The sequence below is a fragment of the Lytechinus variegatus genome, chromosome 4 (assembly GCF_018143015.1).
Source record: "Lytechinus variegatus isolate NC3 chromosome 4, Lvar_3.0, whole genome shotgun sequence".
In the NCBI taxonomy this organism is placed as follows: Eukaryota; Metazoa; Echinodermata; class Echinoidea; order Temnopleuroida; family Toxopneustidae; genus Lytechinus; species Lytechinus variegatus.
Window position 1 is genome coordinate 9,345,329 of NC_054743.1, and position 15,490 is coordinate 9,360,818.

At 36.7% G+C, this 15,490-nt stretch overlaps 1 protein-coding gene across 1 annotated transcript; it reads right to left on the reverse strand.

Annotated features, from left to right (window-relative positions):
• Nucleotides 1–5,874: 5,874 nt before the first annotated feature.
• On the reverse strand, nt 5,875–15,042 carry LOC121412535 (leukotriene-B4 omega-hydroxylase 3-like). Its single transcript, XM_041605328.1, has 7 exons — nt 14,704–15,042; nt 13,785–13,928; nt 13,123–13,321; nt 7,871–8,034; nt 7,524–7,613; nt 6,881–7,032; nt 5,875–6,378 (listed from the first exon to the last, which is right to left on the reverse strand). The coding sequence occupies exons 1-7, from the start codon at nt 15,040–15,042 to the stop codon at nt 5,931–5,933; spliced, it is 1,536 nt and encodes a 511-aa protein (XP_041461262.1). The 3' UTR covers nt 5,875–5,930.
• Between the last annotated feature and the right edge of the window lie 448 nt (nt 15,043–15,490).

Here is a 15,490-nt window from a genome sequence, read left to right on the forward strand (position 1 = left end):
TCTTTTCTAATTGGTAACGAAATCGGATGATAAACTGCTCGTCGAGGCTGTTTAATGTCGGCTGACTGATATTTTTCACAGGGGCCTTGCATACGAGTCAGCAAGATAAACACCCCCGAGATATATCATGTTTACTTTTTATGAATTTCTCAATTTGCCAAGTCATGTATTTCTGTATGTAGTCATGTAGTCATGTATTTCATGCCAAGTCATGAATTTCTCAATTTGCCAAGACATGACCTTGAAGTTCTAGGGATCGAAGTCTGCATGCCCTGGTGATACGATTAATAATGAACTGAACGTAGCTGCCGCATGATATGTTTAAATTGTGTTGAATAATAAGTACCTCTTGAGTTAAGATGGGTGGATTTTTAGGTGGGTTCAACTTCCAAGTTTTGTCCTTGACCGGGATAATGCATCATGTAGATAAATAACTCTAATTACATCAGGACCAATTAGAATGAAAGATAAATCACTCATTTATGAATTTTATTTTCCATTGTCTTTTTTAATAAATTTTTCATAAGACAGTGTCCCGTAAAAAGTCATAGGGCGTCGCAATGCTATACAAGCATGTCGTAAACCTTATCTAAAGGTTGCTCAAGACTTCGAACAGAAAAGAGTCGAGACATTTTACGATGTTATTTTTCTGCGCTCCGGAAAAAAAATGTGTGGAACGTTGAAAAGGGGTCCATGACCCCCCCCCCCCATTCCTTTTACTATTGAGCGTGCATCGATTAATTCTCAATGTACACGCTTAACTAATGGCAAGTCTACCCCATCAAATTGATGTAAATAAACGATATTAAGATGAAACAAACAAATTTGAGAATAAACTAATGAAGTTTTACTTTAATATTGCAGATGAGAGAGTAAATGAAATCAAACACTATTTCTTTATATTACATTAAATATGAAACATTTCAAATTTTGTAGCTTTAGTATAATGAAGTGGACAATTCTATTAAAATAAAAACTTTTTTACAAGTTGTTTTCAAGGGTGTGGTATACAAAATATTATACGACAAGAAAACTCGAAGCAAAGAAATTAATATTTCGTACTTAAACTTGATTTTTACAATAAAAAGATAACACGTTTTGTTGGTGTTTGTGAAAGAATTGTTACATTAACAATTATCAAAATCATTTTTTTTCAAAGCTTCAGTAAAGTCATTTGCATTCGAAAGATATCTGAATTGTTTTTTCTATGACCGAGCATCACTGAACACAATCAGTGTTATTATGAAGTGGTGGACAATAGCAAGTGGTTCTCTTTCACTGTAGGCAAACAGATTAGAATCATACGTTTACTCTGTAAATATTACTCAACTAAATCTATTTTCATAATGTTTGAATTTCATTTATTTCAATATTTTCCCAGCAGAATGTTCTTAAATAAAAAAAAACAGTTTACGAGACATGATGAAGCATAATTCGTAAAGTTCTATTCCTTTTCGTTTTTCATCGTTCACTATCAGACTATGTCCACTATGCGGTATACATACAGATTGGAATCATACGTTTACTCTTTAAATGTTACTCAACTAAAGTTCTTTTCATAATGTTTGAATTTCAGTTATTTCAATATTTTCCCAGCAGAATGTTCTTGAATAAAAATAAAAAAAAGATTACGAGACATGATGAAACATAATTTGGAAAGTTCTAGTTCCTTTTCATTTTTCATCGTTCGCTATCAGACTATGTCCATTATGCGGTATACAAACAGTTTGGAATCATACGTTCACTCTGTAAATATTTAGTAGACTTGTTAACTGCAAAAACGCTGCATTTTTTAGTACAAATGTCCCACTTTGGCACAAATGCTCCTTGAGTCAAAAGAAAAAGATTCATCCAAAGAGACACGCTGTATCTATGCAAATAAGCAAGTAATATGTATAAATTTGCATATTATGTCTATATAGTGAAAACAAGTATTTAAGATTATATATTTAACAAGAACTGCCCTAAAATTGGAAATAAAGACTTAGGGTTAGAAAGGGAAGAAAATTGTCATAAAATTATTGGGATATCCTTGTTTATTATTACCTAATTTGCATAAATTATGCAAATTATAATTCAAAACAGAGTATTTTTTCATGAATCCTCAACTGTTTTATAAATAACAGCAATTAATACACAATGTCAACATTCTCCATGAAAGAGAATATATTAGTGAAAACATCGATATGCTTCATGACAGTATTGGTGTCTTAATTTGCTTAAAAAAAGAGGGCAAATATGTCATAATGTATGACGTGATATTGCGCTATTAAAATAAAAACGAGACCAAAACAACCTCTATGTCACAGTCACACTCACGAATCCGACAGTAAAGCGATCAATGGTATGTCATTCGAGATAACACAATCCCAACACAATAGCTTCCATCGGCTTCTCGTATCGCTTTTGTTGGTGTGTCTGCCACACCGTAATCTATGGTATATACGGGCAAAATGCATTTCGGTATCGGTAAAACACCATTTAATTTACATGTATTTGTTTCTAATTTGTTTCCCTTAAAATTAATAGGAGACATTGCTTTGCAGGTTACTGCTTTAATGAAGCTCTGACACATGAATCTTGATGAATGTACCTCACCTCAATCCATATTTTATCTGTATTAAAATATATATCTTTTGGAGACCCCGATGTGGCACAACTGGATTCCCCCGGCATTCCCGCTACTTTACATAACCAGTTTGACTTGTATTATCGACTTGGAAAAGACAGATATATGAGACACCAGTCATCATGTTTCCTGAAGAAAGTTTTTTTGTTTATTTAAGCCTATGCCCACGGGAGCCCTCCGAATTTACCCAATCCCTTCTCCTTATTTCGACACTGAATAAAAAAATATCGTGTTTTAAAGCCATCCGCAACGCAACTTGCGTTTATTGGTATAAAAAAAGCAATTTGTATGTCTATATTTTATATTTATCAATATTAATATTATTATCATTATAATTATTATTATTATTATTACTATTATTATTATTATTATAATTATTGTTCTGCAGTTTGTAATTTTGCTCTAGCCCAGTAAGTGACAATGTTGAAAACCATTCCACTGTACTGACATATATGCATTCGTGATTTGATGATTATTCATTATGTTCATATATTTCTTATAAAAATTACATCCAAGTAATAATCAATGTACCAAAAAGCGGAGAATGAAATAGACGATTTTCAAACTCGAACACTGACGTACTGTTTATAGTTCTATTCTGCGCATGATCAGAAGAAGGTAAATCTGAGTAAGGGCCTTTTTTCTCATGAATCTTAAATCATCATTATAATAATGATTGCTGTTGTAAACTGACTGTGATTAGCGTTCGTGAATCTAATCATGTTCTAGTTTGGTTTCACACGTGCTAAATATTCGTCATTTATTTTTCACTGGAATCATCATTCAAATTACGATTTCTTGACCGTGTGAAAGGGCGGTAAAAGTGACATGATGGTTTAATATAACGAGATTAACACCAAATCTGATGTCTTGATTATTCCTATATTGTTTGAATTTGTTTTTCATTAGATCCACACAAAAACAACAGTGCGCTCACTAGCTTGTGGTATTTCACAGTTGGTCAACTATTGTTATATAGCAACTTGTTAATGCATTCAAAGTAAAAACAAATAGTTTCATAGAGCGTTCATTGGCGTGCTATCCAAGGGCCTTTTCACACGTGAATCTTGAATCGTTGTTATAATGACTGCAATTCGTCTTTAGAGCCATCGGACCTTTCACACGGAAAATTCGTACCGAAATTTGAGTGAAACTTAACTGGAATTCAACCTCCGGAGTAGAATTTGAATCCGTGATTGTGATTAACGTTCGTGATTATAGTTTGGTTTCGCACGTGCTGAAAAGTAGTCACTAGCCTTATTTTCCACTGGAACCATTATTCAAATTACGATTTTTTACCTTGTGAAAGGGCGGTTAGTCATTTCTGCATCCTGCTATGTAAGGCATGCTTGCATATCTTACCTTGAAATCTGCCTATCATACCAACCTTTCACACGGTACTTAAAAAGTGCCCTTTTTACGCAAGAAAAATGCTCCCTCACGAATGTGTACTGTGCCCCTTTCATCGGAAGAGGACCCGTTTAAGGTTTTAACAAGTGCCCTTTCTCGTATAAGTTCCAATTTTTCCCCAAAAAAGTAACCTCTCACGGACGTGTTTTGTGCCCTTTTCAACTGAGAAGGACTAAGCAAGTGCAATTCCTTGGTATCAGTTCCCAAATTCCCCCCCCCCAAAAAAAAAAATCCCCTCACGAACATGTCCTGTGCCCCTTTCATCTGAGGACACGTCTTATGCCGTTAGCAAGTACCTTTTGCCATCTTATAGGTGCGCTTTCTCGTATCAGTGACCACTTATACCCAAGAAAAGTGCCCCCACGAACGTGTCCTGTGCCCCTTTCACCCGAGAAGGACCTGTTTTATGTGTTAACGAGTGTATCTTTGCCTTTTTATAGGTGCCTGCTCTTCATATCAGATAAGTTGTCCAGAAAAACAAATCTTTCCATGCCCGATGAGCGCCCGGTTTCTTTATGTAGCGCCGTTCTGTTCCTCCTGCAAGTGCATAATGAAAAATAATCCTACGTGCCTTAAGTTTCATGAGTCATGTGAGTTGGGAAAATAAGTATTTTTTTTCTTTGTTTTAAGATCATGGCCGTACGCATGGGGCAGTTGCTCCCCCCTCCCGATTTTTTTTACTGCAGATTTGTCACAAAATTCACCAAAAGTATGCACAAAATCCATCAATTTCACTTTAAAAAATGCAAAAGTGCATCAAAGATAAGCTTGGTCGCTTCGCTCCCTCGCTTTTGAGTTTTCTACCAAAAAGTTCACGCGTGCTGCCCCCATGCGAACAATTTCTGAATACGGCCATGTTTGAATTAGTGTCCTTTTTTAAAGAAAATGTGCCCTTTTTATGTCTGTGCCCCTTTCAACTTCGCTCCCTCCACCCCTGTGCTACTCCCTCACATCCCATTCATTACTTTATGTATTTTCTTATTTTTGCCATAATTTTTCAATATTCACATTTACTCCATTACTATGGAGTCATTTTTATTAATTTGATTAAATTTCGATGTACTGTAACTTGTCTGTTTTTAGAGATGGGAAATAAATGAATTTGAATATTCCAGCAAGTCAATTGAAAAAAAAACATTGACGTAAACCTTAGTTCGTCCTGCCCCTAATGAAAACCTTGGCGCCACCCTTAATGTAGCATATCCAACAAGTCCAAGAGTTCCTTGAACACAGAGAGTATTACACGGGGGCAGACCTTTACGATTAAAGGTCAAGTCCACCTCAGAAAAATGTTGATTTGAATCAATAGAGAAAAATCAAACAAGCACAATGCTGAAGATTTCATCAAAATCGGATGTAAAATAAGAAAGTTATGACATTTCAAAGTTTCGGTTATTTTTAACAAAATAGTTATATGAACGAGCCAGTTACATCCAAATGAGAGAGTTGATGATGTCACCCACTCATTATTTCTTTTGTTTTTTATTGTTTGAATTATACAATATTTCAATTTTTACGAATTTGACGATTAGGACTTCCTTGCCTGAAGCACAAAATGTTAAAGTAATGGAATTCCACGTGTCCAGGGAGGAATGAAACTTCATTTCACATGACAATGACGAGAAAATCAAAATATTTCATATTTCAAACAATAAAAAACAAAAGAAATAGTGAGTGAATGACATCATCGACTCTCTCATTTTGATGTAGCTGGCTCGTTCATATAACTGTTTTTGTGAAATGAAGCGAAATTTTGAAATGTCATAACTTTCTTATTTTACATCCGATTTTTGATGAAATTTTCAGTGTTATGCTTGTTGAATTTTTCTCTTTTTATTCAAATCAAGTTCTTCTTGGGGTGGACTTGTCCTTTAAATTGACTTTTAGAACATTACTCTTCATTCCTTGGATGAATGCCAAGTAATATTTCATCCTGTGGTGTGCTAACTAATCTGAAGACTGGAATGGAATCTTGGAGCAAAGTAAAGCCAAACTTGTCGAACATTCGAATCGCTGCTATTTGCATCTCCTGAAGCGCGAAATGTTGGCCGATGCAGTTACGCGCACCAGCCGAGAAAGGAATGAAAGCGAATGCATCTCGACTCTCGACGTTCTCGCGATCAAAGCGGCTTGGTTTGAATTCCATAAGATCATCTCCCCACACATCAGGATTGTGATGGAGTTGGTACGTGTAGATTGTAATCTCGGTTCCTGCTGGCACGGTTAGACCATCGACAACCAATGGTTCGGTTAGGAGGCGGCCTGGTGCGATTGTCGAGTAAATACGCTGACTTTCCTTGATGCATTTCAACAGAAATGGAGTATTGCGAAGATCATCACTGCAAATGAACAATATATATATACATATATATATATATATATATATATATATATATATATATATATATATATATATATATATATATATATATATATATATATATATAATATATATATATGAAATGTTTTAAATGATTTTAATTCGACATGTTGGGTTAAGTTCTCAAAACACAGCATCTAGCATCGAGTTTATGTGATCATGCGGCATAAACATAAGCAAAAGAAAAACGTGTTAGGTATAGGCCTATCTAAACACTACTGTAATAAAACAATGTCGGAAGGCTTTAATGCCAGGAAATCTTACTAAATTAGACGATAAATAGTACCGTGGCCGAGTGGTCTAAGGCGCCTGGCTATACATGAAAAGCACTTGTTTAAAAAAAATAGACGATTAATTTGTCCAAGACAACAGACGGTAAAGACCTCATCAATATCACCATTAATCTACAGTAACTGTAATGTAAACCTATCTTCAGATTGCCGTCTAGAACCTTAATTTACCTGTATATCTCTCGATTTGTACGATCTTTGAAGAGTTCATCAACCTCTTCCTGTACCTTGGTCTGGTATTCTGGATGGGTTGCCAACAAATACAACAGCCAAGTGAGGGCGCTAGATGTCGTATCAATTCCGGCAAGCAAGAAAGTATTTGCCTTTTTTAGAAAATGAAAGAACATCTGACAGTCTATTCAACGTACAATTATTATCATATTAATAGATAACGTTTACATTCTGCTTAATAGGTAGGTTTCTGAGTGCACAACCATTAACCAAGAAGATTATAAAAATGAATGAACCATTTTAAGACAAGCAAGCCTACAAAACAATCCCGAAAGGGGTCCAAGAGTGACAGATTCGCTTTATCTGTTGAAAATGCACTTTTCGCCCATGTCAATTTTTTGTCGTTTCTGTGTGTCGAGTGTATTAAGACAAAAATCTTGACAAGTGTTAAATGTGCGGAGACGTTTGGTTGCTAAATGAAAGGTGATATTACTTTCTAAAAGGACCGGTGGACAAAGTGTACATCAACGGTCAGATGATGGAGTCTTGCGGGACTCCATAAAACAGCGTGAAACTTGTAGGGACCAATTGCCTGTTTGTCTTTTGTTCTGAAGTTAATGGCTAATTACTGTCATTGAATTACCTCGTCTCTGATCTCTTCATCCGTTAGTCCTCCTTCAGAGTCTTTGGATAACATTACTGTGTCAAGGAGATCCATTCCTTTAAAGTATTCCTGGATTGATATACAGAAAAAAAATCTTACGGTTGATTAATTTGGGCAAAAGGGACAATGTGCCATTTACTTTCGGAATTAATCAGAATCTAGATGAGAGATGGAAACGTCAAAAGTGATTTAGTCATATTGAATATGCTTTATTTAAAGTATCAATCATCTGCTAGAAACATATACCGGATTGCTTGTGAAATCTAACTTTAAAAGTATAAATGTGTTTACAAGACAGACATTATTTTTCTGCTCACAATACTTACTAAGTTAGATCCCCTCGTTTTGTGTTCCTCTCTTCGTTCCGAAATTATTTTTTCGATATATTCATGAAGGACATTAATCCCCTTTCTCCATGGTTTGTAGAGGGAAGATCTCCGGAAGATGAATTCAAACGGTAAGACCGGGCTGCGCGTTTCCGTTTTACACCCTGGCGAAGGCATTTTCCGGAAAAGTAGCCAAAAAGCGACTAGTGAAAAGTCTACGCTAGTTGCATGCAGCGTGCGACACAGGCGAGTCCACCACCGCATGCAATTTGCACAGTTACTGATCAGAGCACAGAGTTCCTCGGCACTTCATGTACAGAGAGAGCGGCAGTCAGGAGCGAAATCCGAACATGCTTTTACAGTCGCGTTGTTTATGATAGTTGTTTTTTTCTAAAAGTAAATTATTAACTAAATGAATAGAATGACAGACAAAATCAAAATAAACAGATACTTATAATAGAAAGACAAATTGAAGTTTGATGGATTGATACACTTAGAAGCTGCCGAAAGATAGATATAGAAGACTGATAAATAGATAGAGACAAGTTAGACAGATAGATAGATAGATAGATAGATAGAAATAGAGAGAGAGAGAGAGAGAGGTGGATAGATAGATAGAAAGAGAGAGAAAGAGGGAGAGATGGATGGATAGATAGATAAATAGAGAGAGAGAGACAGAGAGGTCGATATATAGAGGGAGGGGGGAGAGAGAGAGAGAAGGATAGATAGATAGATAGAGGGAGAGAGAGAGATGTTGTAGATAGAAATATGGACGGACAAAGAGAAAAAGACAGACAGATGCTAGAGAAGGAGAGAGATAGAGAATTTGAGAGACAGATAGATAGATGTTAGATAGATAGAAAGATAAAGAATGAGAGAGACAGAGAAGATAGACAAATTAACAGATAGATAGAAAGATAGATAGAGAAAATAGAGAAAGACAGACAGATGGATGAGATAGATAGATGAGAGCCGGATAGATGTTAGATAAATAAAGAGGGAGAGAGACAAAGAATATTAACAAATTAACAGATAGATAAGTTAAAAAAATAGATAGATAAATAGTGAGAATAAGAGAAAGACCGTCACAGTTGGATAGATAGATCAGAGAGAGATAGAGAATTTGAGATAGATAGATGTTAGATAAAGAATGAGAGAGACAGAGAAGATTATTAGGTAGATAGATACTGCAGTTACATAGATAGATAGATAGTGATAGAATTTCAGAGATAGATATATAGACAGATAGAGAGAAAGACAGACATCAGCAAATCGGCAAGGCAAATAATCAAGGCAAATATTCGTATTGAAAAGGTATTGAACCTGGAAAGTATAAGCTCAGCTTCACAAGTACGGTATCATAACTTCGGTGCGGACTTTGGATCGCGCGCCCAGCTGATAATGTAAACAGACGTAGACGTAGACTCTTCACTAGTCGCTTTTTGGCTACTTTTCCGGAAAATGCCTTCGCCAGGGTGTAAAACGGAAACGCGCCACCGGGCTAAAGGATCTGCATAATAAACATAAGTTCTTATAAGAGGTTTTCATGTTCAATGAAATAAACCGATATATATACTGTATATGATCATACAGAGAGACAAAAGGATTATTGGCAGTTATTAAGTTAACTTATTTTGCCCCGGCACTCCAGTTGTTATTATCTTCATTTACTGAGTAAATAATACTAACTCCTTCTTCTGAATAAAGGTAACATTTAATATGACGTCACAGAATCTCCCATTGACAGTGGTCATCTTGCCAACCAAAATATGAAAGTCGCCCCCCCCCCCTGACATGCTGGAAATATTGAGACAAGCCTACTATTTATTCGAGAAAAAAATACAGTTGGGTTGCACACTTATTCCTATTCTTGGCCTCGGACTTTTCGAGCTTCACCTTAAGCCTGGCCTCGCCTTTTGGCATTGTGCGTGTTCACGTGTACTGAAATATACTATAAAAATTCAGATATAGTTTAAAAAATAGGCCTATACGTTTCCCTTGTGGCTAGTTCGAACCGTGGCAAAATACGAAAAAAGCTAGAAAGGTGTCCAAGAAATAGATCAAAATTAATATATAAGGGGGCCGGTTAAGAATTTACTCAATGTGCCTTCGAAAAATTACCACTGAAGCATACACGTCTGTTAAGGCCCTAAACCGCAAATTGCACCTAAACCGCAAATCGCCGCCTAAGCTTGTAGAAAAAAGTTTAGTCTTGTTTACTCAATAGCAATGCACTCTTTGTGCGTGCACACGTTCGCGCGAGAAATTGAGCCAGCTAGCTGTGCATACATGTATACATGTACGTAAACACTTCATGCAATTCGCGAAAGTTATTTGATTCTGCTAAGTCTGCTGGCCTAAAATTTCGCGAGAACCTTCATCAAATTTTCATAATGAATTGGAAAATCATAACTTTGTTATTTTGGTGTTTGGTGTTGATTCGTCCGGCCGAGAGTCATCCAACTTCTCCAGGCCCAGGGCCTACTACTACTACTACTACTACTACTACTAGTAGTAGTAGTAGTAGTAGTAGTGTAGTAGTAGTAGTACTACTACTACTACTAGAACTATACTACTACTGCTACTACTACTCTTGCTGCCAATAATGATAATTATTGTGATTATAATGATAATGATTATACCAATGATAACGAAGGACCTTGGATGAGTGGTTTCACTCCCCTGGAAACATTTAGTATTAAGGTTTGAAAATTTTTGAAAATAAGCTACTATTACTACTACTACTACCACTACTACTACCACTACTACTACTACTCCTACTCCTATACTACTACTACTACTACTACTACTACTACTACTACTCCTACTCCTATACTACTACTACTACTACTACTATTACTACTACTACTACTATTTCGTACTGATTATGACTATAATAATATGAGTACATGGCTTCATTACCCTCGTAACATTTTGTATTAAAGTTTTAAAAAGATTATAATAAATATTTAAACAATTATTTATAGCGATTCTTTCTTTATTTTCCCCCTTTCATTTCTTCCCTTTTCCTTTGCTTAAACCTACAGGCATTAGATTATACTAGGGGAGAATTAGGGATACACAAAAAAACACAAAAAAAAACACACAAAAAACGGCACTATGTACAGCCCAAGTTGCCCAACTCCCGCCATAACAAAAGTCCAAAACCAACAAACAAGAAGAACAATAATGATAGCCTTTTAGGGCCCCATGGGAGACCAACTTTATGTTGAATGAGCACCCTGGTAAAATAAATAAATAAACAAATAAATAGATAAATAAATACGTGTATCAACAACAACATTTCTCATAAAAATGAGATCAGCGCCCTAGTTCTAATTCCTCACTCTTCAACCTCTATCCTTCTGCGATTTATGTTTGCCGCCCTCTGTGTTCACGCCTCTTACGCGCGCACGGTCCTTGTTAATATTCTACCTGCTTAGGCGGCAATTTGCGGTTTAGGTGCAATTTGCGGTTTAGGGCCTTAACACACGTCCCCCTCTTGATGTTTACGCCAAGACGATTAACTATTCTGAACTCAGGTTTTATTTAAACTCTGGTTTAAAGTTGTGGTTTAACTATGGATAGCAAATGGTGACATCAATCTTTAAAATAAGAGGTTCAACATGTTTAATGTTAGCTCATTTGACTCTCAAGTCATTCTTAATTTTCCTGGAAGGTAAGTAAAATAGTTGTCTTTACTGCTGAAGGATTAGCAAAGATCACAGTAGGCATAAGAATTATACAATGTAATAAAATTGTGATATTTTTAGCTTCCCACATAATTTTAGCACCAAGTTAGATCATCTTCTAAGTTAAACCCAAGTTCAGTGTATGGGTCTTAGAGTTTACTGCGACCTTTTCAGAAATATCATCAGTGGCGTAGCTAGGATTTTTTTCCCGGGGGGCACTGGGGGGTCCTTGCTTTTTCAGGGGGGGGGGGGCACCGGCCATTTTTCCGGTGTGTGTGTATGTGTCCACAAGGGCGGATCCGACTTTCGCCAATAAGGGACGGGGCCCGAAATTATATCTTCACCTATATCAGTCACTTGTTAGTTTTATTCTTATAAAACAACATAAACATAAAATAATCTCATAAGCCTTATAAAAAGTGCGAGCGCGAAGCTCGAGCGATTTTTTTTTTTACTTTAATGTATTTTTTCCTGAAATTTAATTTTCTGGGCAATGTTATGTGTGATCCTGAACAAGATTCGTATGTACCCCCAATCGCGAACAGAAATGTTTATCAACTGTTCTAGCATTATCGAAAAGGGACCTGTTAAGGACTGCTTACAGTTACCCACGAAGACGGTATATATTTCAATAATGCGAGCGCGAAGCGCGAGCAAATTTTTTGACATTCCGACCTTTAAAAAAAATGGTCATTCTAAGCACTTTTTGTATTAATCAATGTTATAGGTATGTAACTAAACAATTGATGCGAGCGCGAAGCGCGAGAGGAAGAAAATTTAGATTTTAGACCTAAAAGCGGGACACTCTATTCATATTTTGTAAGTCATAAATATGATATAGTCAATTGGGTATCATTAATAATGCGATCGTGAAGCGTGAGCAGACAATTATTGATATTCTGATGTAAAACTGGATAATTTAAGTACATTTTAAATAAAGAACATGCACGCTATCGCGCATGTTAAATATTTAGACCTAAAATCTGGGCATTCTGAATACATTTGTTTAATGGATCATTATGGAATACACGTAGACAATATGAACTTGGCAAACCAAACAATGTGACCACGCAGCGTGAGCTTAACTTGCTGATATGTAGACCATAAAACGGACATTTTACAGAGAACTTAAATTTGTAAATGAAAAAAAAATAAATAATGAAAGCTCGATGTGCGAGCTGAAATATGTTTTGCATATTGACTTTAAAACTTGCTCCACATCAGCCTATTGAGCAAGATATGAATCCCATCGAACAGGCAATTATGGCGCGAAGCGCCAGCAAAAATTTTATATAGTAATGAAAAGATGAAAACATGAAAAGATTTTTTTTTGAATTGTAAGTCTTCCCCTCACATTATTTCATTCAGTCGTCTTCCTCCTCTTATTTTCCTCTTCTTTTTTCTTCTGTCTTTCTTCTTCTTTTCCTTTTTCTTTCTCCTTTTTTTTCTTTAATTTTTTTTGCTCTGCCAATTTTTTCTGGGGGGCACCAGGGGGCACGCCAAATCTCAGGGGGGGGGGGCGCGTGCCCCCCCCCGTAGCTACGCCATTGAATATCATACTGTACCGTTTCGCAATGATATCCGTCAAGCTGTGGGATGACTGTACGAATTGTGATTCGACCTTTTGACAATCAGACTTGTAGGAAAATGCACATTGAAGAATGACGTCACTGGAAAATGAACTCATTGATTTGTAGACTTCTAGGGGCTTTCCTTCTTCACATCTCTGCGCGATCACGGAAACCAAGGTCTCTGCTACCTGAGAAGGACACGATGAATTGAACTGGTCAGTTTTGCTATTTGGAGCTATAAAGAGATGGACGATAAACGCGGGTCTCCCTTTGACATGTTTGATACAATGATAGTCGCCGTCATCTGATTATGCATATGCATCTAAAACATAAAGGTGTTTTGACAACAGCGACTACCAAGGAACATTTACAAAGGAACAGTTTTCCTGGTCTTGGTTTGTGTTGGATTGATATCCTGATTCAGGATAGGTCATATGCTTTTTCAATCAGCATGCTTAAGTTAAAGTTAAGGTTTCACTCTATCCTACCAAAAACCTAACATAAAACCCTATTGCAATCATAACTTTACATCTAAGACGAAATTAAGCCCCGAGCAATTATCGAAGGAGCAAAATTAATGTCATGCCACCGACGTGAGAGCCATTTTTCGTAAAGTATGATTATTTTTCTTTGCATATTAAATTTGAATACCTGGTTTATCTTGGGAATGTTATTTTTGAGAGCGTTGAAGTGGAAAGTGCCTGTAATGAGTTTCCTGTGTCTTTTCCACAGGTAACCATCTGTTAGAGGCATGCTTCGACCGAGCCATTCTTCAAACAAACCATAAAGTGAACTCTGCAAGGATAAAAAGGCAAGAATATGATCAGTTATATCGATATAAGAATATTATACCATTGCCTATATACCAGAAGTTGCGTGCATAGGGGCAGGGGACGGGCAAGTGCTCCGGGTGCATACCCCCCCCCCCCCTCCCGATGAGGTCTCTGTTTTGGAGTCTTTCAATCAGTCTTTAAACATGTTAAATCAAATATTTACAGTCTCGCCTCAATTTTTGATAAAACTAGAACTTCGAAAAATTGCTCAAGGCTAGTTTTCCAGCCAGAATCAATGATCTTGTCTGCAGTAATCTCTCAATATTATCTATATTATATATAGCGTGCCACACCAGTCGAGGTGCGTTCGAAATTACTTCATATTCCGTTCTATTAATATTCATGAGGGCTGAGGCGTGGTCTGACTAAATATTGGGTAGAATTTATGTAAATTCATGTTAATTATCCCTTATCGTATAAGTGGAGGGGGAGCGCACCCCAGGTGGCACTTTAACGGGACGTAAATTAACGAAAAATAGGAGGTAATAAATGAGGAGTATACAGACATTAAGGGGGTGTAGAAAGAGAAATAGATAATTGGGGGGGGGGAATAAAGACAAATATATTAAGAGGATTTCGTGCCCATTCCCTATTTGATGGTGAATGAATCAGAACTAATTATTCATATGAATCTAGAATACAATGATAAAATTGGTACCATTCATTTGCGAATTTTATTCGCTTTAAATAATGACTGGTCCAGCGATAGAATAGTCAGGATCAGGGTTATGACTCACTTTCACTGTTCCGACACTGTCGGTGAGAATTTTCCGAATCGAGTCTGGATGATTCAGCCCTACAACCGGTTTCCAACCAGCCCAGAAGACATGAAGTCTTGGATAGGTCTTGGCCATGTTACGATGCCACTCTAACCCAGGGGTTAGTGGTCCAGGTTGTTGAAGGACATTGCCGAACAACCAGTGAGGTTTGGGGCCTGGAAGGGTGCGTCGAATATGAAGGATTCTCTTGACTTCCCTCCATGCTGTGAAAACGCAGATCAGACATCGATACCCCAAAAAGCTTACCAAGCATGACAAAAGAACAGTGGCTACTGGACTAATGCCGCCAATATCCATCCTTTTCTAATTAGTAACGAAATCGGATGATAAACTGCTCGTCGAGGCTGTTCAATGTCGGCTGACTGATATTTTTCACAGGGGCCTTGCATACGAGTCAGCAAGATAAACAACCCCGAGATATCCCGAGATATATCATGTTTACTTTTTATGAATTTCTCAATTTGCCAAGTCATGTATTTCTGTATGTAGTCATGTCTTCATGTCTTCATGTATTTCATGCCAAGTCATGAATTTCTCAATTTGCCAAGACATGACCTTGAAGTTGTAGGGATCGAAGTCTGCATGCCCTGGTGATACGATTAATAATGAACTGAACGTAGCTGCCGCATGATATGTTTAAATTGTTTTGATTAATAAGTACCTCTTGAGTTAAGATGGGTGGAGTTTTAGGTGGGTTCAGTTTTGTCCTTGACCGGGATAATGCATCATGTAGATAAATAACTCT